This window comes from Micropterus salmoides, unplaced genomic scaffold (genome assembly GCF_014851395.1).
Source record: "Micropterus salmoides isolate LMB-PRFRI ecotype aquatic unplaced genomic scaffold, ASM1485139v1 Ms_hic_scaffold_21, whole genome shotgun sequence".
NCBI classification, from domain to species: domain Eukaryota; kingdom Metazoa; phylum Chordata; class Actinopteri; order Centrarchiformes; family Centrarchidae; genus Micropterus; species Micropterus salmoides.
Genome location: NW_024041262.1, coordinates 7,265,236 through 7,288,796, shown reverse-complemented (window position 1 = coordinate 7,288,796; position 23,561 = coordinate 7,265,236). Strand labels below are relative to the sequence as shown.

Below are 23,561 nucleotides of genomic sequence, written 5' to 3'. Positions count from 1 at the left end.
ACAGAACAGCCTCAGAATTGAGCTTCAATTGAGCTTTTTTGATTACAATAGTAAGACCATATTTTTTGTAAAAAGGTTCCTATATTTATAGTTAATCAGAACACAGATATTGACAGATTTTACCCTGATGATACCCACATAAGTGCATTATCTGTACTGGATACTTGTATCAACTGAGTACTGGCTCAACCCTAATAATTAGTTGATTATGCCCATGCTTCAAGTTTGCCACGGTTTAAAGAAGGCCGTTTCTCTCAAACCTAAAGACACAGCAACTAGGTTATTTTTTTTCTCTTGTTCACACTCGCTTTTTTTTCACCTGATAACTTACTTACCCCAGAGTTCAATCAACAAACGCATATCTGACAAAAGTCTCAAATAGTCAATACAATGAATAAATGCAAGTTTAAGTTTCGAAAACTCATACAGTTGAGTTCAAAATCAAAAACTTGTCAGAGCTCTTTGAGTTAAAAAGAAGAAGAAAGTGGACATAACTAAATGGAGCTGTAATGATTTACAGTGTACAGTTGAAAGCAGCGTTCAGCCTGTAGTGTCGAGGCTTGCAATGTGTGTCAGTGTCTGAAGTTGTGTATTTTTGTCACACTGCTCATCTGCCTGCAGCGTTGCTTCCTACCTACAGCGCAGATCTCTCTACGCTCTGTTCGACACCCAGCGGCTCATCTCAATGGACAAAACCCAGATTCACACAACTGACTCCATCTAAGCTTCTCTGTCTACATCTTTTTACCTTTCACTTTATTAGTACACATAGATTTCTTTGCACTAAATCCTGCTGAAATTACCAAATATTTCACTGCGATATGTTAAATTTTTATAAGGTAATATAGACAGCAGGTAAGGTCAAATTAGGTTATATTAATCAAGAAATATACTGTAGTCTGTGTCTCATTTTAATATTGTATTATTGTATAAGAAAGCACATCGTGAGCAATGTACAATCCTGAGTCAAATTCCTCGTATGTGTACACATACCTGGCAATGAAGCTGATTCTGATTCTGAAATGTAAGAGAAAAATATCATTAGCGTTATTAAGTAAGCAGCTGGGAAAATCCTTAAATGAGGCTGGAATCATTTTTGACCTGCCAGAAAAATGGAATCATATAAGGAAACGATGGCCAACAAACAGTGAATGTTTGTACTCAGTTCTGTCAACTTTTCAAGATTTTTCACCAGCCAGATATCGGTTATTAATAATGTATTTTAGGGGCATCGTAATAGATTATAATTTCTCTGGACAGGATGATGTATTTTGGTACTAATTATAGGGAAAGAGGCAATGACCTGAGACAGTGCACACAGTTAGACAGTACACCCACATCATTTATTTGAGTTTGTGAGAATAATCCAGAGATGGTATCATAGATGTCTGACAAAATAATCTCAACTTTAAGTCCACTTAATAGCATCACTGTGCTGGAACTGTAAATGGACTTTGAGTTCAGATTATTTTGTCACTCACACTACTCCCAGAAGCAAAACTCAACTTTCAGGATGAAGATACTGTACTATAATTCCATAGAAAATAGAGGAAATGAAGTCTATTATATCGTTTTTCAGATTAAACTTTCTGAAAGAGCTTCTGAAATCTTAAAGGGTCACTCCCTCGATATTTTTGTGGTCAGTGGTATTACATCTTCTTATCTGATGATCTCATAGTAACATCATCAGGGTTATCTTGGCATGAGCTTATGACTTAAACATGTTTAACTAACGGGCAGAATGGGAAATGAGCTAGAAGACATTTTTAACGGAAAACTTTGCGTCACAAACTGGTGTCCACAAACTGGTGTCCACAAACTGGTGTCCACAAACTGGTGGATGCAATCATGTTAGATTATGGGAAGTGTAGGATCCAGTGTTTTTGGAGCTTGATCCATACAAGGGACTGTCAGGAAATCACTGCCTCATGCTTCAGTTGTGACCATTCTTTTTTTATTTGCCTCCTGTGAGTTGAAAATTGGTGGTTGAATAGTAGACTTGCCTGACGCTTTACCACATGAAGAGTGACATTTCACATGTGCAAGTGTAACAAGTGAAAGCTTTAATTAGTGTAGGTTAAATTTGAAGTGTACTGAGGTGAACATGGTCTCCATTTCCCTTTAATAGTACCAAATTATGGGAACCTTCCCATTTACCCGGTCAGTTCCTTTCTAGGAAATTAAAAGCACGCTTTGGTGCCGTTATCCTCAACACTTAATTGTGACTGAGCCTATTCTTCCAAGAGTGTCACAAACTCATGATGTGAAGACACGGTAAGTCTGCAAACCTGGGCAGAGGCAACAGAAGATAAACAAGTGGTCTTTAGCTGCTAATTTGCACAGTCTGGATTTAGAGCGATGTTTAGTTATTTTAGCATTTTCTTTTGGATCCACTCATTCATCCTAATTGCAAATTTGTCTCCGCTGTTGCTGCTGTTAAAAACACACCATCTGAATACTGATGAGTATTACTTAGCTTTAGTAAGTAAGTTTTATTTGTATTGTCTATAGTTGCAACCAGTATAGAGTGATAGCAGAGTTTTTGCTGTTTTCCCAGTGATTTTTGCATGAGCAGCTGTTTCTTTGTGATTAGACGGTCTGTAAACTTTAAGCTTTTTGCTGTTTATTTTTCAATGACCTGCGATAAACAGCAAGATTCTCTGCACTTTGCGTCTTTTTGAAGTCCGCATACTATTCCAGTCACGGCCACGAGTAAGTCAGATTTCTCTGCTGCACGTTGTAAGTGTGCATCTTCCAGGCAAACAGGTCAAGGTTTACCCAAGTATTGTACTGTATATAGTGAGGGCCTACTTAGCCTGAACTGGGGCTTAATAGTAGCAATTCATCTGGAGGCAAGCGTGTCAGACCATGGGGACTGCTGATAAAAACAGACAAAAGAAGCATGGAAATTGAAATTTGATTTAGAAAAAGGTAATCCAATTCCTACACTTACATGACTCCAGTAATTGTATAGTTGTGATTATCGATTAACTGTCTAATCATCAATAAAATATCAAAAATAAAGAAATACCATTAATTCATTACCAGAGCGGTTTGCTTTTATTTGACAGGAAATAATGGGATTTGTATTTGGCAAGGTATCCCAGCTTCAAATCATTAACTGAATATATTTTTTTTTTTACCTGGGACGATTAATGATTTATTGCCATCACTTTATTTCCTTTTGGTCAACTAATCCATTAAGCAACAAATATCATGCCTATAAGTTCAAATGTATTAATTTTCAAAGAATATCATATCTGCTATTATAAGTAATCTAGTGACAACACAACACATCAGGCAAATCTCATACACTGTACAAGCAAATATACAACAGTAACTTAAAGGGAAATGAATGTGATTTATTGTGTCTAGTAGCAACCAGTAAGAATTGTAACATCTGCAGGGTGTGTTTCTTTTGACACAAATTCCCACAGTTTCCACCACAGAGAGAATTTAGCCAAATATTTACAGCAGACATTCAACAGTAACACACATTGGAGAGGTACAACATGCAAATAGTAATAACAAATAGAAATCTTAGATCTCAGACACCTCAAATGAGGCAAATAGACCATGATGTCCCATCTCCAGGACATACAGTAATCTCAGGTCTCCTCTCAGTCTCCTCAGCCAGGGAAGCATGGAGTGGGTCTTTCTCTGTCGCAGTTGGTATCCACGTGCAGCCCTGTTGAAACACAGAAAATGCTGTTACTATTGACTTACACTGTAAAGCCCCTGCCCTCCTCTCAGCACGCAGTAAAGGAAATCAATCAAAAGCTAATCATGTTGAAAGGCACCCAGCCATCTACAATTAGATTTTCTGCTAACTTTAAAGACAGTGTTGACCATGAGTTTACTCATCATGAGGCATACTACGTAGTTTGTAAATTTGGTTGTATAATGTCGTCCGTGGCCCCTTTTTAAAGAAAGTAACTTGGATGATGTCATATGGGCTTGAGCTAGGAGACAACACATTTTTAACTTATAGCCTTGCGTCACAAACTGGTGCGTTTGCCTGGCATGAAGAGTCTTAACCAAAGATGCAATCATGATTATGGGAAGTGTAGGATCCAGCGTTTCTGGAGCTTGATCCAAGCCTACAGACTGAAAGTCGGCGAATCTCAGCCTCTGCTGTATCAGTTGTGACCATTCTTAGTTTAAATCTGTAGATCTCTAGTTATTTTTATTTCCCCAACTCCACTCCCCCTCCTCCTCGGACAATCTTTATTTATTCATCTGCAATTATTGTTTAAAAAACTCCTTTTTTCTTCTCCACAACTCCAATCCTACCACTACATCTAAAGACATTAAAACAATTGTTATTTAATGCTTCAGTAATAATGAAGAACAAGCCACCACCAAAGTACACTGAAGTATGTCAATTATTTCAGTTGATTCCATCAGTTTATCACCAGCCCTAGTGGCATATGTCTTATACTTATAATTGGTTTGTACAATTCCACCACACAGTGATGTTTTACAAGAGGTTTAGCCATTCACTTTGTAGGCTATTCTCCATGTTTGCGTTGAAAATAAATAGAGGATGGTCATGCTCAACAACACCACAGGGTTTACACATTGTCAATCACCTTTAAGTACCGTCTGCATGTCCAGTTCTGCCTTCATAATACATTCCCTTAGCTGTATTTGTATTTTGGTCCAGAAAAGTGCCACTAGAGGGCAGCACCAATATATATGAATTCATTATTCTATCTCATCTGTTCATTGGAGAAGATTCTATACCCTATATATGTCTCTCACAAGGTTACCTTACTTAAGTGCAATGCTAAATTGTTGGATGAGGACTTTAACTAACCATAATTTGAGGTACACTGTGCAGCTAATTATCAGGAGATTTTCATGAGTGCTTACCAGTTTTTCTTGCATGTAGACTGCTGTGGTCCTCATTCTAGTGTAAAAGTTTAGGCTTTGGCTTTATAACACTGGTGTAGATGTTTTCTTTAGCTTTAGTTATAACAGGACGACAGCGTTTGCGTGAATGAGCAATCAGTTGTGCTATTTGTCTTGCCATGGAAGTTTTTTCTGGAACAGGTGGTGGTGTTTTGCATGCCTCAGTGGTGACCTTCACCTCCTCTTCATTCCCCTCGCTGAAGACATCGTCAGACTCGTCTGAAAGGGAGACTCGACGTAGGTGCACACCGCGCAGCTCGTCAAGTGTCACTGCAGGTAGAGGGGTCGCCAGAGGTCTGAGGAAGGCTGAGGAGTCTGAATGGTGACGACGGGGTGGTTTGGGTCTGAGGGGGGGTTTGGTTTTAGGGGAGGGATCTGGATTAGGAGTGTTGTCTGATTGAGAGTTAGAAGCAGATCCGGATTTGGGGTCTGGAAAGATGACAGGTAGGGAAATCTGCAGAGACAGCCTGTTAATGCGAGCCTGGGGGGACATGGAGCTGGACTTGGGACGCAACTTCCAGCCTAGAGGGTCATGGCCGGTGATGACAGACGTCTGGACAGGAGGAGGAGAGGAGCAGGAAGAAGTGGAGGATGAGGAGGAAGAGGAGGATGGGTGACCTGGTGAGCCAAAGACCCCAATGGGGGGGCAGGAGTAGCGTTTGACTGAAGAATGGGATGTTGGGTGAAGTCGGAGGAGGGATACTCCGCGCTGAGGAGGCTGTGGTTCCTTCTTGTTCTTCTTCACAATAATGACAGGGGAGGTCCCACACTTGTGAAAGTCGGCTGACCACCGGCGCTGATGAGAGCGGGGTGCTACGCTGGAGGTGGAGACTCTTGAGGAAGAGCGCTCTGTGGGCCCCTGCCTGTTTGCTGTGGCATGTCCTGGTCCTTGTCTGTTTTTGCAGTCCTGTGCCACGAGGCTCACATGATTTGCATTACACACATTTTTATTCATCTGGCCACACACAACTTGGCTACAATTGGCACGGGCTGGGCTAGCAATGGAACATTTATTCATCTTGCTTGAAGGGGTGAGACCTCAGTGTTTGTCAGTTCTGGTGAGCACTAAAACCCTGTGAAGAGAAATACAGAACGTAAGAGGACGGGGGTATGTTTCAATATTGAAAAGAGGAACAGGAGACGCCCATCTTGACTTCTCAAATCAAGTTTCATATGTTTCACAATGTCTTTTCACAACAGAGACATTTGCTGCTATGATACGCCCATCAGTAATGTGAACTTTGGAAAGGATGTTATCGGTCAAGTTCAGCTGTTTTAATTTGAAGAGGTAATAATGACATTTATATAGTTGTACAAATAAATTGAAACCTTCTGTTTAGTTTTTAGCTGAAATGCTAAGCTACTGTAACCGTAGCGCAAATGGAGAATAGTCATAGAGTCGGCAAACTGACTCAGTAATGCCATTTATACATTCATATAATAGCCTAAACTCTGATAACATTAGCTAGCCACCATAAGCTAGCAAACCAGACCGTTTAAGGTTGTAGCTGCAAAACCCCAGAGTGTAATGAATTGTATTACTTATGAATTCAGCTTTTCACGTGTAAGAGGACGATTGTGTTATTTCTTCTCTCAAAAGTTACATTGTCTTGTTTTAAATGTATATAAATAAGGTAGTTGTTTTGACTGAGCTACCATTGTGTTGCACATGTCAATAAACATGCTAACTAAATAACTAAACAAGAAATTCTCTCAAGAGTTTGTAACTTAAAAAAACTCCAATTATTATACCCCAAAACTTAAAAAATAAACACTGACATAGTTACAATATGGATATCTTTGTGTCCAAGGTGTGAATATAAACGTAAAACATTGTTTACCTGCCAAGCTGTGTTGATCTCGGTCCTCGTCCTGTCTGAACTAATCTCTTTCTCTCATCTCTTTCTTAATTTCACTCACTCTGTGTGTGTGTGTTCCCCCACCCAGCAACCCACCCTTAATCTGACCACAGCTTCCTCAAACTAACGCCTAGAAACCCTCCGAGATTCCATTTCACACAGACTCACACTGTGAGCACACACACCTATACACACACACCACTCATGCTTGATTAACAGCTGTTTTCATAATAGCATGAAGTAAGAGCAGTATTGGAAAGTGTATTTGTTCATGAGAAACACAACTCACGGAGCTTGAAGACATTTAAACCTGATGATAATGTACAAGTCTACGACCTCACTGTTAACTACTACTTTATTCGCTTTTTGCAATAATCCACAGCTTCTTCAGTGTAAATAAATGTACGTTTTTCTATTCTACTTAAAGGGTTTGTCCACTTAAATAAATAAAAAAACTTATTATTCTCCCACGTTCTCCAGTTTTTGACCAGACAGTTTTACAAGTGAAAACTATTCACATTGATATGTGAATAACCAGAACATTGTTTCTAAGAGGGAAGTTGCTGTTGAGCCTTTCAAAAGTAACTTTTCAATGCTGTGAGTGCCACATCTGAAATTCCATTAATTTCTATTGTCTTTGCAGAATCAAGTCTCATTGTTTTGGATGCGTTTAGACTGCCTCCTCTGCATGGTGCCTCAAATCAAGTGAGGCCTTTTTGCAGATAAACACCAATTACAGGCATTTGTTTTCAAGCATGTCATAATTAACCACTCTCTGCTTCACAAGCTCAGCTGCAGCTGCAGGGGAAAACGTTTTTAGCCACACTAGTGACTGCGATGTAAACAACTAGTGGATGGACTGCCATGAAGTTTGGTACAGACATTCATGTCCCCTCAGGATGAACTCTGTTATGTGATCCCCTGATGATCCTCCTTATCTGTCACCATAATCAGATTTCAAATCAGCCTCAGCTGTACTCTGGTGGTAAACTCTATACTTGCTAAACACAAGCAAAAACACTGTCATTGTAAGCCTCTTAGCATTCTTCCATTCGCATTTAGCTCAAAGCACTGCTGTGCATAAATACAACCTAACAACCTGCATGTGTTTTGGAGGATGTTCATTTGCTGTGCACCTATGTTGTTGTCAAAGATGACAGAATAGGAATGATAAATATGTCCCCCTAATGCCACTCTGTATGTAAAATTTCTGACTCTGGTGACTCTGGGTGGTAGTATCATCTCAGCACTTAGACTGCACCAATTTTCAATACAAACCAAAACTTAATCCACCAGAAACATTTAAAGTAATACTGACAAAATAGTTTGAATTTTATAATACAGTTATATACTTGTGCAAAGGCCTTTCTGTGTGGAGTTTGCATGTTCTCCCCGTGTCTGCGTGGGTTCTCTCCGGGTCCTCTGGCTTCCTCGCACCGTCCAAAGACATGCGGGCTAGGTTAATTGGGGACACTTGCGTGTGACTGGTTGTCTATGTGTGACCCTGTGATGGACTGGCGACCTGTCCAGGGTGTACCCCGCCTTTACAACCCACCCTCATGGCAATATTTCTTTAGAAATGGGGCATTTTGAGATGTATTGGTACAACTGATTTAGACTTTTCGCTTATCAATTTGAAACCCACAAAGTTCAGAAGACTGTAGAAACTATGCAAATGAGGATGTGACATTATCTAGTGACTTCTGGTGACCGCTGCCAACACTGTCTATAATTGGTTTTATAGAACTTTTTTGTTTTTTTGGCTAAGGTTGCACTCTTGTCACATTCTGAAGTTGTTTGGGTCTTAACTGACAGCTAAAAATAAGCACCCAGCAAACTGATCACGTGTTCCCGCAATAGCCTCTTTACAAGCCCAAGGCCAGGACATTCAGTCTCACACTAACTATCACATGTAAACCAACACATATTCACGTGTCCTCCTCCCTTGCTCCCACATAGGCTACTGTATGATCTCTAGCGCTTTGTGTCTTTGAAGTTTTATCACTTTCAGCTCAGAAGCTACGTTGCTTCTCTCACTTCCCTGTAATCCACCCACAGGCCGACGATGTCTTTCAAGACAGTGAGTAATTGGCAGGTTCGCATGTTGTCGAGAGTCAGGGCTGCTAGGTTAGGGCTTGGTACAGTAATCTCTGTGTAATGAAGTGATGTAAACCCCCAGGGAGGGAGCGCCGAATACTGTAAACCTGTAGACAAGGGGGATTACCGCACCCAGAGAGGGAAAGTGAGGGGGAGAGAGAGAGAGGCAGGAGGAAATGTGTGTGTGTGTGTGTGTGTGTGTGTGTGTGTGTGTGTGTGTGTGTGTGTGCGCTATACAGTATTTGTGTGAATGTAAGAGAGATGTGACCTTTCTCTCACTATTTCATTCGATAGCAATGAAATATATACCTTCGCTCCCAGCCAGTCAGAAGCGATCAATATGTGCTTATTGATGCTTGAAATGTTAACACCTGCTCTCTGACTAGCTGGTCATCTCTACTTATGTTATGTTTGCGGTTATTTTTGTTTTGTATAGCACATCAGTGTTAAAACCCAAGCTGGGAACGTTTCAGTTCAGTTTAGAAAATGTGAAAATTGCTGTAAAAGATAAATATATTTACTTTATTTCTACAATCCTATGCAAAAGTCTTTGAAATAGAAACAATATATCTATGAAGGAAAGGACAATTGTTTATAATGAAAAGAATATCCGGTGGGAATACTGCAGCAGGAGAAGGATTTTATAATGTTTATTTTTTGTTTTAGAAGTTAGCAGATTTACTCACAATAAACACAGAAAGCAGCTCAGCGGAGATGTACAATAGGCTACAGCTCTGTGGAAAATGGAGAGATTTGCAGACTGATCCTCTCAGGTTTGCCAGCAAATGATCAAAGAAATCCTTTGGGTTTTTTTTGAGGAAGAATTCCTGCAAATATAAAATGCCACAAGGAGCAAATTAAGATTGATAGTTCTTTGCAAATGCCTGAACAAAATGCCTAAATTGAAGTAATGACATCATCCACATTATCACTGCTTACTGCATCAGTTTATGAAATAGGGGCCTGAATGTATTTTAGATATCAGAACCCGTATTTATGAAAATTTCAAGAATGAAATTTATGAATGCTCTTAAGAGTCCGTTTAGGAATAAAAAGGTTCAATAAGTATGAAAAAACAGACAGCGGAATTACTAGTAATATAGCTAACACCACTAATCTAAGAACTGAGGTAATTATCAAAATGATCATTAACACTATATATATATATATATATACGATTAATAACATGTACATAGTGAACTGTAACGTTACTATAGAGCTGGCGCAGGGCTAGTTGGTAAACTGCTGTTGTTGGTGAGCTAACGGCAAACATGCCATCTGGAGTGCCGCTTCTCCTTCTTTTTTTTCATTTGTAGCTTTTTAATTTAATTTGCTCGCTAAAAGGACAGTAACTTCACACTGTTCATTTAAAACATGTATTTGGTCCATCAACTCCTGTCTCATAACTCATTAGATAAAAGTCAATGTTGCAACGCAGCTAATAAGCTACTATAACTTCCTCCATTTTGAGAGATGTCTTGCTACTTGTCAGTGGCACAAATTAGCAGACAGAGTTCAAAGTTGAACAATTCTCTACTTGCACAACGTAGTGTGATGTAGATCTGGATAACAAACTGCATGTTTACTTTGTCAACTGTAATGTTAACATTCACTTTTCAAATTCCCTTTGTACATATTGTTAATAGTAGTCTATTCATTGTTCATGTTGTTTGTTTTTGTATAGTGTTTTAGATCATTTTGATAATCACCCCAGTGTCTTATATAACTGTTAAAAATCTGACCTGCACATCAAGGTCTATCATGTGCTCACTGTTGCTGTACATTTTTCACTTAGTGTCATTTATTTGGAGACCCATAACAAAGTTATTAATGTGCAGTCACTCCCTTCTCCGCTTATGTCATAACAGCAAAACCTTCCTGTTATCCTCTCTTTTCCAGGGGAGGTGTTTTGACACAACCTTGAACTGTTCTTAAATGCTGACTTCACTATTGCATAAGCTCTCCATTTCATTACACCTTTCCCCATCGTTCTCTCACTCTTATCCAGGCTTATTAGCAGAATCTCAGAAAAGCTAATTGTCCTTCACGATATCCTGTGAACAAAAAATTGGGCCTTGCTGGAAAGTTAATGCAAATCCTGTGATCTTCTTTGGCTCATTATTTAGTATCTTTACTCTCTCACTGTTCAAGCTGGCAAAAAAACAGTTTTCAGGTTGAAGGTGAGATTGGATGCAGATTTAATTGCATACAGTAAAGCACAACCATACAGTATCTGCTCAGAGAATGTTAAGGGACAGTAATTACCATAACTGACATGATTTCCATAATCATCCGAGCTAGAATTAGAAATATGCAGTACTCCACTGTAATGTAAATCATTGTGGCCTGCATTACTATTTAAGTCATGGTCACACTAATAAGCCACATGTACTTCTTTCACTTTCTTTCACTTTGTAACTTGTTTTTGAAAATTGCTCTACAAATAAGGATTATATTATTATTCTGGGGGATTGGAGCTAAATAAATACATTAATAAGGAGTAAATCCTGTCTGGTTGAAACCTGAAGGGTTTTTTTACATGTACCTTGACTTGTTTTGTCATCTTTAACTGTGTTATATTATGCTAATATTAATGAATTTCATTTGTCTGGATTACGGAGAGTTTTAGTGTTCCATGTTAGAGGCTTTTACACTATAACAGAAGTTGTAGTCTGGAAGAATTCATTTTGTAATTTGGTCAACTAGAAATAAGACAATGACCCGCAATGCAAAATCTAATTATTATGAAGAATGTCTCTCTAATAATTTTAATAATCCTAAACAATTCTGGAACAGTTTAAAAGCCATAATACACACTTCAGACAAAAGTCCTTTAATCAATTAAGAGATGGCAATATAATAATCTCTAACTCTCTATCTATTGCCCAAGTGCTCTCTCAGCAACCCAATACTGAATGCTTATTATACTGAAGGTTTTAAGAACTGTTCGCCTTGTCACAGTACCTTTTCCTTCACGAAAATAACACCTACTAATGTTTTAAATGCTATTAAACAACTAAGTTCGAGCAGTGGTGCAGGACTTGGTGCAATCGAATCCAGATATATTAAATTAGCTTCTCATATTCTCATGTGTCCACTAGCTGACCTGTTTAATATGTCCTTGTCTACTTCTGAGTTACCAGCGATCTTGAAATATTCACACATCACTCCACAAAGGTGGTGATTGTCTTGATCCTAATAATTACAGACCTATATCAATAATTTGTTCTATTGCTAGAGTATTTGAGAAAATAATATTTAATCAGTTATCACAGTATCTTGTGACCAATAATATCCTTTCACCATTTCAATCCGGTTTTAGACCTAATCATTCAACAACTACTACTCTTTTAAAACTTACTAATGATGTGTTTTCAGCATCTGATACTGGTAATCATACAGGGGCTATTTTTATTGATCTGAAAAGCTTTTGATTTGGTGGATAACTATCTACTTTTAGATAAGCTGTATGCAATTGGCTTATCTCAAAATGCATTATTATGGTTTAGTTCGTATCTACATAATAGAAAACAATGTGGTGTTCTTAAATGGAGTAGGTTGGATTTATTTGTTCAACAAAGAGGTGTACCTCAAGGTTCGACGCTAGGTCCAATTCTTTTCTCTATTTTTATTAATTATCTGCCTTTAATCTGTTCTAATTCCTCTGTTCAACTATATGCAGATGATACTGTCATTTATACATCTACACCACATTTATTGCAAATCCAAGCTGCTCTTCAATTGGATTTTAATACCTTAAAGAAATGACTGTTATCTAATAAACTGCTGCTCAACAAAACTAAATCTTATACTATGGTCTTTGGTACAAGACAGACTCTAATAAATCTAATAATCTAATGATAATGTGTAATGACAGTACTTCACTGCATGAGGTTGATAAAGTTAATTACTTGAGTTTATGGCTTGATTCTGAACTTACATTCAAACCTCACATTGGTCACCTCCTTCACAAAAGTTATTTCGCAATCGGTGTTTTATTTTGATCTAGAAACTGTTTTACACTTAGTGTCCAAAAAAAAAATTGCCATGCAACTGATATTACCATTTTTTGACTATGCAGATGTTGTTTATCAAAATGCATCTAAAACTAGCCTTCTACCCCTTATTACAGCATACAGTAATCTCTGCAGATTTTCTCTTGGATGTTCATATAATACTCATCACTTAAATATAAGAAGACATATACATTGGCTGCAACTTGTATTTAAATGTCTACATTTTAACTATCCTCAATATCAACAACAGTTTTTGGTACCGTATTCTTTAATACATAATTTGCATTCTACACAATACTTCTTTTTTACTCCTATAGTCAAAAAAGCAGTAGGAAAGAGAGCCTTTATGTTTAAGGCTCTTTCAGACTGGAATAACTTACCTTCAAACATACAATCTTTAACATCATTTCACATTTTTAAAAATAGTTTGTCTTCTTATTTTGAGTTTAATTGTTCATGTTTCAGATGATGCTATACCTATATATAATTTACAAGTCACTATATTCTTTATTCTACGTTGTGTTTTTGCTGGCAAATATTTGTTCACAGCCTCTGTGTGGCTATCAAGTAGTTGTATTAACTTAAATACTTATTTTTAAATACTTTTTTTTGGGGGGGGGGGGTTGTTTGTTGTTGATGTTGTTGTCTTTGTTGTAGTGTCTTGATTGTAGTATTGTCTATGTCTTATTATTGTAATGTGTTTGATTTTTCCTTTTGTTCTTTAAATGAGATGGTTCATCTCAAGGGGTTTATCCTATTCAATAAACTTATTCCAAATACATTACACACATTTGTGGAGGTACCAGCGAGACAATGAAATACAATCTGTAAAGACCATTTGGATTAATAGGTTTAAAGGCTTATCACGACACAATTATTGAGCCTGGTTCAACTTTTTTTGCTAGACGACCCTGCATGGTTTTGCTGGAGCCCCTTGTTTTGATGCCACAGCTGCACACCAGACTGGCTCCATTCAAATGAATGAAAGGGCTGAGTTTTTCATGCAGGACTGAAATCGGTCCGAACACAGCCTAAAGACGCAGACTCCAGGCGCAATATACCAGTGTGGCGTGGAAAAAAGTAGGCAGGACAGGAAGTAGTGTGGGCAAGTTAACAATTGGACAAAATGGAAATTCCACAGTTTAATATGTCCTGAAGATGTTAATCCGCCCCCTTTCTTTAATTGGCTGGACATTGGAGAGCCACACTGTTTCATATGTCAAAAAAAATCTCAACGTGGTTTTTTTATTGTAAAGCGATAAGTACTGAGCAGGAAATTTTAACAATGAAAAATGAACAATTCTCCCTGATGGAAAAGCAATGTAATATGGACAGTTTCTAAATCAACTCAAACGTGTCTTTGGCATGTATGTGCCGCCATTTCCTGTGACTTATCGTTGGACATAATTGCAGATATTAAAGTATCTGTGATAAGCTAATATCAGCCAACATTATCAGATGACTTTTTTTTCATAAGCAGGTCAGTCTTTTGTGCAACAAGTGTCGTTTTAGGCATAATATCTGTCCATGACCACCTCCGAGAAATGTCACATCTGCTGTTGTTCATGGTGGCATTCATTTTAGTATACTGAAATATTGCAAAGTACATTTATTAGATTTTTCTTTGTGTGGATGAAATTATGAAATATTACCTGACAGTAAATAATGACTGGTCCAATACTAATCAGATCTACAAGGACTGCAACCATTTCTCTCTCTCCCTCTCCTTCATCTTCTTTAATCGGTTTCTTAACTGCTCAGTGACATCACTGGTCATTAGGAAATTCAAAAGTTTGACTAAAAGTTATCTTAAAGTGGGATTCAAAAACATTTGGTCTAAACTTCTGTTTTTATATGTGCAACTAAAGGTGATGCAATAGTAAACTAACGTTGAGATCTCTGAGGGAAGTGCATGTGAGTATCAGAATATCAGAGATCCTCAGAGACACTAAGTGCTTTTTAACCATGCCACGTAACAGAAAGCCAAGACACCACTGGCCTGTAATTGCAAGAAGATGGATGGATACAAATGCAGGAGGAGAGAAGAAGGGTGAAGAGGGGATCGGGAGGGAAGACGAGATGAACTGCAGCCAGTGAACACTAAATTAATCTTTTGTCTTTCTCCTCTGTGAATCCATCTATCTCCTCTATCACCACTATTCCAATCCCTCTCTGCTATCATGCCCAACTCCTCTGTACTCTCTCCCTTCCCTTCTTTCCTTTCTCGTTTTGGATTCCTTCACCACTCTTTGTGCTCTCTTTCCATCTCTAGGCATGGTTGACAGAGATCTATGAGTACGCCCAGCAGGACGTGGTCGTCATGCTGCTGGGCAACAAGGTGAGACCTTGTTGCCAACACTGGGAGATGGATGGACAGATGGACTAATAGAGGGAGGGAAGGAGGGATCATGGAGGGAGGTTTATCAGTAGCTGGAGTGTAAGGATGAATTTATGGATGTGTCTGGAAGCAGGGAAAGATCTTGATAGGTATTGCAGACTGGATTTTTAAATTTCACAACATGTCTTGGGAGTGGTTCCTGGCCATCAAGTGACAATAAACTCATTATTAAAGCTTAACTACTCAGTATTTGTCATTTTATGTTAACAGTGTACCAATGACAATGTGAATGTGAACTGAGCTGCTTGTAGAGACAAACACACAGAAAAATCTCACAACTCTGCCGTTCCACTCTGCTCAATGGAGCTTAGTATCTTGTAGCTTTCAGCTTTACTATTTTGGTTCACTCTCACCGCTCTTGCCAATCTCAGTTCAAGCCTCAGCAGGCAGATGTTTTTTGTAAATAAGCTTGGAAAGCTAAGAACGTTGTAACAGCTAGCTGCTGAACACAGTGGAGTGTTTAGCTAAAGAGCTAGCCAAAGCTAAAGAGACGGATGTTTCTCTCAGAAGTTGGTAGTGAGCGAGAGAGAGAGTTTCTTACACTAGCTGGCCTGGAACAAAACTAAAAAACTAAAAATGAATGTTCTGTGGCTGCTGGGTGTGTAAACAGGCAATGCTTGTTAACTCTGTATAGCAACCTTGTTTCTAGCCACAGCAGTTAGCAAGCCTATACACTACCTGCCCAGCAGCAGACAGCAACAAATATTTATTGAAGGAAGTTTTACATCTAGCAGCGTTGGCAGGTTAAAAACCAGATATTTGTCTCAGGAGTTGGTGGAGACTAAAACCCCTCTCCTCATTTTTACGTTTACGATAATTTCTGAATTCTGTGCAGTAGACAGTAGCCTTTTAACTTATTTTTTAAGCTCATTATTGTCAAATTCTGTCAAATTCTGTTTTCATCAATTTCATTATCAGCCCCGGCAAGCCATATTTAACAAAAAGGCTTGGATAAACCCAACCAGAAGTTGGACATTTAATGTTAGCAGGCTAAAAAGCCACACAATTTTCTGAGGAGTTGGTGGACACCAAAACAGAGCTAAAAGAAGAGTGAATATTACATTCAGAAATTTCTAACGTATCCAAGTACACATCTGCAAATTAGTGCTTATATCGCGCCACATCTGTTGAATCTATAAAGAAGCAACTTTTTAGTAGAATGAGGCAGGGGAGGCAAGATATTACATTTTTTTGCTTTTTGTGGAGCTCCCCTGCCTCCAAGTCAACAAAAAGCAGTTTAGCTTAAGCTAAATTTAGTCTTTTTATGATAAGACATGTTAGAAAATATCTTATTTCTGTGACATTTATGTACAAATCCTCCGCAACCACGAGAGTTGGTCGTTAAAGTAGAAACCAAAATGTGCAAAGAACATTAAAGCAGCTCGTAAAAACACTTGTTCTTAAATTTGTGCCATAAGAGAAGCCAGTTTGATAGTGATGTAAAACATGGACAACATCCTTGTTAGCATTAACCACTCTCTGGCTACTGTGTGACATGGCCTTGGATTGTGAGCCACAGTTTCTAACTTGACATTGTGTGTCCAATGTGTTCTAGGCTGACTCAACACATGAAAGGGCGGTGAAGCGAGAAGAGGGAGAGAAACTGGCAAAGGTGAGCTCCGTACACATCCACATGCAATTTGACACATGTAACAAGCATGGAAGACATGCTATACTTAATCTGCCCACGCAGCCATGTGGACCCTAAACTCCCCCAATGTAGCTGTTATGTCTTGATTAGTGTGTGTAATTATGTATTCATGAAGGCACATAATGTTGTTATTGTTTGGAATAAATGATGGGGGCTTGCTAACTTAATTTTCCAGCCCGCTTCACTCAGATAAGCTCTGAGATGCGTGTTAGAGTAAATACGAACACAAGTGGTAGGGAATAGATTGGCAGAAGCACTGCATCTGTCAAATTAGAGACACACACAGCAGGGAATATTGACGTAAACACATACACTAAATGAGATTACTATACCTGGGAGCATCTTTCATCAACTACATACTGTGTTCTTTTTCTTTGTTATAAATTACAACAAAGAGGGGAGAAAATTAGTTTTTGAAAGGCAGAAACCCCGCTCCAGGTACTTTAAACCCTAGCTGTAAACCTAAATACCCAAACCTAAATTAATCATAAATCTCATCATTCTGTCAGCATCGGGACATTTCATCCTCATAAGGAAAAGAGATACACGAGTGCCAAGTCCACATATGCATCACAAACACACATCTAGTAACAGATGTTTCTCTGTTTCTCTGTGCAGGAGTTTGGGGTGCCCTTCATGGAGACAAGTGCAAAATCTGGACTGAATGTGGAATTGGCCTTCACGGCAGTGGCCAAGTGAGTCGCACACAGCACAGTATAAAGAGCACAGCAATGTAACTTTACCTTAAAGGCACAGAGGGTTTTTTTTTTAGAGTTTGTGTCATTAAGTGACCCGGAGGAAGAATTGAACTCAAGCATGAACAGTAGGAGAAAAACATCATGTTAAAGCAAGAGTGTAGTGACTTTTGAGAGAAGCAGTCTTACATTTATTAAGCATTAACACACACACACACACACACACACACACACCTTCTCAGTTCAGTACACTCAGGGGTTGGATAATGTAAGCCAATGTTAGCAAACTTTAGAAAGAAAACTGTGTAACTAACATTCCTGAGTCAGTATGAAAGCGCTCTTCTTTTGCTACTGTTACATTTATAACATGTCACAGGTACATATTTCAGTGGTGAAACATGAAGTAATCACACCATAACCCAAGACAGGAGTCTGTTTGTGCTTTTAGCGTTAGCATTATAATCAGCTATAAAGATGAACATCCAACAATCAGAAGGCAACACATCAGTGCAGTGTGTTGAATAAAACTAGACACCCAACAACTTATAGACTTATACCCTCCGTCTTGCTGTATACTCTATATCTGGTTGAAAATATTCAGTTGAGCTATCAGTGCTAAGGCAGATAAACGTCATAAACAGCTGCACAGATGAGGCCATTGTAGATATTTGATCAGCTATCTGCTGCTGCAGTGTTGCTCTAACTCTGAGACAAATAGAAAAGTAATTTTCTCTCTCAACTGGTGAACATGTATTACATTTTTGTGTGAAGTTATATGGGGTCTTGTATCTTTGGTTTTAAAAACTCTGGTACAGATGGAAGTCTTTTGCAACAACTACCAAATATGAACAAGTTTAAAAGAGAGAGCAATATGGCTGGTGCGCTTATCCTAACCTAAAAACATCTAATAGTTGTGCTTGTCTTACATTTTTTTATATAACGAGGATGCTATTTTAACTGTGTGTTTCACTTAACCATGTGCTGTTGGACAGTGTGTGTGGGAGTTGCTTTACATTTATAGCCTCGTTATGGTAACAGGCTGGCATGATGGGGTGTTGCCAAGAATAACATGACAGCCTAGCACACAACACCCTGCAGATACAGAGTATGAGACAGGTTCTTTTCTTGTTGTCCTCATGTTAATAACTTTTCAGTTTTTACTTATCTTGCTTTCTCTTTTTTTTCTCTTCACTCCACCACTTTTCCACTTTCTCATCTTTTCCACCCCATCATTTTTTTATTCATTTGACTTTGGTGGTGTTTTATTTGCACAAAAACAGCTAAAGACATGATTCACATGGAAATCACGAGAAGAAGGCATGACAACAAAAAATTGTCCTTTGGTACACTTTTCACTGACTACCGTGATATTGAACCACTGACAAATTGGGGCATCATACATCTCTTAATGTGTTTTAATCATCTCTTCTTCAGTACACCATGTTTTATTCAACAAACATATTTGGTTCTCTTTTAATCAGGGTGGTGTCTTGAAGTTGTTTCCGTTTTTTTCCCTTCCTTATACATTTATCTGTCATGTGACAGATGTATCATTAGTTAGATAAATATGGAGCTACAGCAACCAGCTGGCAAGACATACAAAAGTCAATCAGTCAATCAATCAATCAGTTTTATTTAAAGTGCAGACCATGCTGCATGGTCCCAATGCATTTTACAATTAAAAAGAATACTTACAGTAACGGAATAAAATAAAACAACTTAAAAGGAAACAACCACATTTACAAAATCATGTCAAAGGGATGTTAAAAATAAATATTTAGGACAAAGTATACAGCAAGCAAATAAAATGATTTAGCCAAATTTTAGTATATCAATAAAGGGATGTTAAAAAAGTGCTGGACCTGACAGAGTAGGCAGGGTAGGCTGTAGTGAAGTGGATAAAGTCGTATCGACTTTTTAATCTTACTTTGTACAAAATGTCATACTATTACTTTAAAGCGGGAAAATAAGTCTGATGGCATCATATATTTACAGTATATATATTAACTTACATTCTAATTGTAAACACATTTCACCAAATTTCTTTATTATATGTATCTTTGGCATCTGTGAGGTTTTATGTGTCAATCACACATTAAAGACAGCACCCAGTGTAGAGCAGTATTCCATATTTGGAGCTTTTTTCATCAGTCACAAAACACTTTGCAACTGCAACTCCAGCGATTCAACCAGAAGGTAAAGACGATAAAACTAATGTGGAAAAACAACGGGGAAGCAATTAACAGTTATTGACTAATTATTTGAAGTTGATGGCAAAGAAAAGCACAGTTTAACATCTATTTACTAATTCACAGTTTTCAGTTTCCTTTGATGGTGAAGTCAGACCATGCTGGACTATAAATAGTAGCTACTTGCAACAGCATTAACACACTGATACAGTAACTAGCTCACTCAATCAATTAATGGAAAACTGTCACTGCCTTAGGTAGGTAGGTTTTGTCACAATATAACAAGTTATAGAGTGAAATTTTTGTGCTCCCTTCTGCTACATAGCAGACAATATACATTAATAAAGAATCAATTGTGAAAAATGGTAAACAGAAATAAACTACAATCACTGGGGCAGTGCTGAGGATGAATTAGAGTTTAAGAGTCTGATACTTTGGGGGAAAAAGCTGCTGGTGGTATGGCAGCAGAAACTTCTGTATCTCTTCCCAGAAGGCAGCAGGGTGAACAGGCTGTGGCTGGGTGGGTACTGTCCTTTAGTATTCTTTGGGCTCTGTGTAGGCACCTCACCACTGATGCTCGGGGAGATGGGTACCAATGATATTCTGAGCAGTTTATACTATGCTTTGGAAAATAATCTGCAGTAACATGCACACAATTAATGGTGAAAATGTTATTGTGATGTTGTGTAACTCAGAAACACGAGGTCAATTTGAATACTGCTCTGCTGTCTCGCCACCTGTTGGTAGCGGAGTAAACATCCTTGTGTTTATCTCTCTTTTTCTCTCTCAGAGAACTGAAGCACAGGACCATGAAGGAGCAGGATGAGCCAAAGTTTCAGCTGAAGGAGTATGTCGATAAAGAAATGAGGACTGCTGGCTGCTGCCGCTCGTAGACCACATCCTATGTGTGTGTATGTGTGCTTGTGCGAGAGAGACAGAGAGAATGAGAGAGAGAGAGTACATTCTATTAGAGTAGTAATAAGTAGCTGGTGAAATTCTCAGTGTTTGTATCTATTTCTATCTAGTGGTGATATGGCCAATATGCTCTCTCTCCCAACCCACCTTTCCTCTGCAACTGTGAATGTAATATAATTCTAAATGCATGTACTCACACACACACACACACACACATACACGGCCATGTTTGTAAGTTTACTTCACAGCCTGTTCAATCCATTTTTCCACAAGTGTGATGTAAATATTTTAAATGTTTACATTTTAATTTTGTGCTCTGAAACTTTGTAGTTTGTAAATGCCTGTCTTGTTGAAACAAAAGAATATACACACAAATATATTAAATATTAAATCAATCTTGTTACAGTAATGGAAATAAATAGATCTATCAACACATTTGTACAGATACACTATTGCAACTAAATGGCACTGTGTGCTGTTTATGTACAGGATATCACCTGATAACTGTTTTTAATACTTGTACTCATGATCATGACTATCATTATACTGATGTGTCTGTGAAATTTAATTCGAGGTTTGAGTTAAAAGCTGATATGTGAAGCATTTTAACACAAAAAACTATCAGACCAAATGTAAAAAACAAGATCATCAGCAAAAAGTCTGAAGGCAATCATTGACCTCTACTCTGCGTTTTGCAGATGTGGGGACGAATCAGTCATATTGCTTTATGGCACGAAACATGAAAAGGGTCCCATTCTTCCATTGGAATCACTTCTAGCACTCATTCCTTGAGAAAGGGAAGGAAAAATCCATACTTGATTTAAAAGGGGGGGAAAAAATGGAACAAATTTAAATTTGTCCACTTAAGAGTACTTTTTCTGGAGCTTTCCACCACATGTCACTTTCATCATCAGCACTTGATCTTCTGATAAAGACCGGATCAACTCATTTAACTATACAATACATATTTAATATTCAATGCTGATGGAAAACCCTGAGATGTGGTTGCAAGCTTCAGATTAACCTAGTAAGTGGATTTTGAGGGGTTGAATAATGCTGGTAGAGATTATCTATTATTCACCACTTTTTGTACATACAAAATACATTTCTAACTATTGTATAAATGTTTAAAACTGTGGCACCAAACACCTTGACTTTTTTCTCTACTTTGCCAGCTTCAATGCATAAAAATTTTCAAACAACATGTACAAAGCACATATGCAGAGAGCCAGTGTTTAACTTTCAAATCAAGATCACAACAATTAGAAAACTGAACTTGAATGTGTTAAACCTAGAAGAATGTTTGGCTGAACCTATTTTTCACAGTTTTTTCCTCTCCTGAGGTTTTGCAGTTCCTGTTGTTCCATAGAGATGTAGCCATTGTTATTTGATCTTTGCTGAACTAATACTATGGCTCCAACCCCAAGAGTAGGTAAAGGGTAATTGGAATTTGGTAGTTGGTTGAGTGACGCTGCTATTGTGTGCTGGCTTCATGGAGCAGTAGAAATGCAGGAAAAACGCAGGATTCACGTGTAAATGAGGCTTTTTCAAAAATTTGTCAGCCATTTTTATCTGTTTTTTGTGAGATGTTTTATCAAAGATAGTTTAATAATGCTGTCTGCTTATGTTAAAAATACTATGAATTCTATAAGAAATACTATAAATGCAGAATAAACTTACATTAAATGGTTACATGGAATCTTGGCACACAGATTTTACAAGAGATCACACATTTTCAGAATAAATCAGAAGTCATTCATTTATTGTTAATTTGTGATGTGTATAGTGTATCTGAACTCATTTTTACTGTATCAGTCTCCAGTGTTCACAATAAATAATCAATCAATAGTGAATGAGTTGTTCTTGCTTGTCAATGACCAGTGAGGAAGCTCAGACATGGATCTACACCGCCACCATCTGGCAGAATTGTGTTATTACAACATTGACTATGGATGAGTGTATTTGTACAATACAATGAACTGTATCTGACGTAGTGCCATCTCTTTACAACTCCTTGGAATATGGAAACCTCAGATAAATCTCTTGAGCAAGCTTGTAAAATTTAATGGAGTAATGTCAGGAATATGTTTTTTTCTGATGTTTTCAAGCTCCGTACCACATGGATTCACTTTCTGTATTTGCTTTTTCGAACCACATTATTAGTTGAAATGTTATGCATGGCTAATTTGTGGATTATAACCAGATTTCTGGTAACCTTTTGAATCTTTAGTAGTCTCCTTGATCCCAGCAGACATCTTTAAAAACCTCTATTTAAACACTTTTTAACCCAAAGTAACTCACTGGGACACCCAAAGGCAGCACAATGCTAAACTAAATAACAATTCAGCCAGAGCCTCTTATGTGATGTGTAGCAGAGATTTAGGAATGGTTATTCTTACTTCGTCATGTGGTGCAAAGTGTGCACCATGGTGCGATGAAGGCTTTTAAGAACAATATTGTGCTTATCGAAGTAATAGTTCTATTGGCGTTTTTATGGACAAATTGATTTCATTTCTGGAACTAAACAAAGAAAATAATACATCTCAAAGGCTGCTGCAAAATGTGGTGCCTTATTTTTCTTAAAAATCATTGCAAGTCACAGCAAAATTTAAACAAATAGAACACAGCCCCTGCAGGGCCCTGTGGTAACTATTGAATCTTAACAGTTCCAGTGTTACTTCATCTTGTAAAGCAGTCAGTAAGGTCATTTCTGCTTTCTAAAACTGTTAATAATACTTGAAACTTCAATCTACAAGGAGGCAGGTGGGAGAGCTGAGACTGTGGGGAGCGATTACCAGGCCGGATTAACCTGCAGGTTTGATGTGCA

At 38.0% G+C, this 23,561-nt stretch overlaps 2 protein-coding genes across 2 annotated transcripts in view; one reads left to right on the top strand and one right to left on the bottom strand.

The window, feature by feature from the left end:
- Positions 1-22,587, top strand: part of LOC119915986 (ras-related protein Rab-26-like) — a 98,237-nt gene extending 75,650 nt beyond the window's left edge. The window contains exons 6-9 of the mRNA XM_038735805.1: positions 15,159-15,224; positions 16,840-16,896; positions 17,554-17,630; positions 20,610-22,587. Of these exons, the coding sequence (XP_038591733.1) occupies positions 15,159-15,224; positions 16,840-16,896; positions 17,554-17,630; positions 20,610-20,712 (303 nt within the window). The 3' untranslated portion in view covers positions 20,713-22,587. The remainder of the gene's footprint in view (positions 1-15,158; positions 15,225-16,839; positions 16,897-17,553; positions 17,631-20,609) is intronic.
- On the bottom strand, positions 3,038-6,875 carry LOC119915985 (putative protein TPRXL). Its single transcript, XM_038735804.1, has 3 exons — positions 6,756-6,875; positions 4,876-5,987; positions 3,038-3,688 (listed from the first exon to the last, which is right to left on the bottom strand). The coding sequence occupies exon 2, from the start codon at positions 5,930-5,932 to the stop codon at positions 4,913-4,915; it is 1,020 nt and encodes a 339-aa protein (XP_038591732.1). The 5' UTR covers positions 5,933-5,987; positions 6,756-6,875; the 3' UTR covers positions 3,038-3,688; positions 4,876-4,912.
- Positions 22,588-23,561: the final 974 nt, after the last annotated feature.

What these genes read in the sequence shown, in the direction of transcription:
- LOC119915985 (XM_038735804.1), bottom strand. Translation starts at nt 5,932, where the DNA reads ATGAATAAATGTTCCATTGCTAGCCCAGCCCGTGCCAATTGTAGCCAA.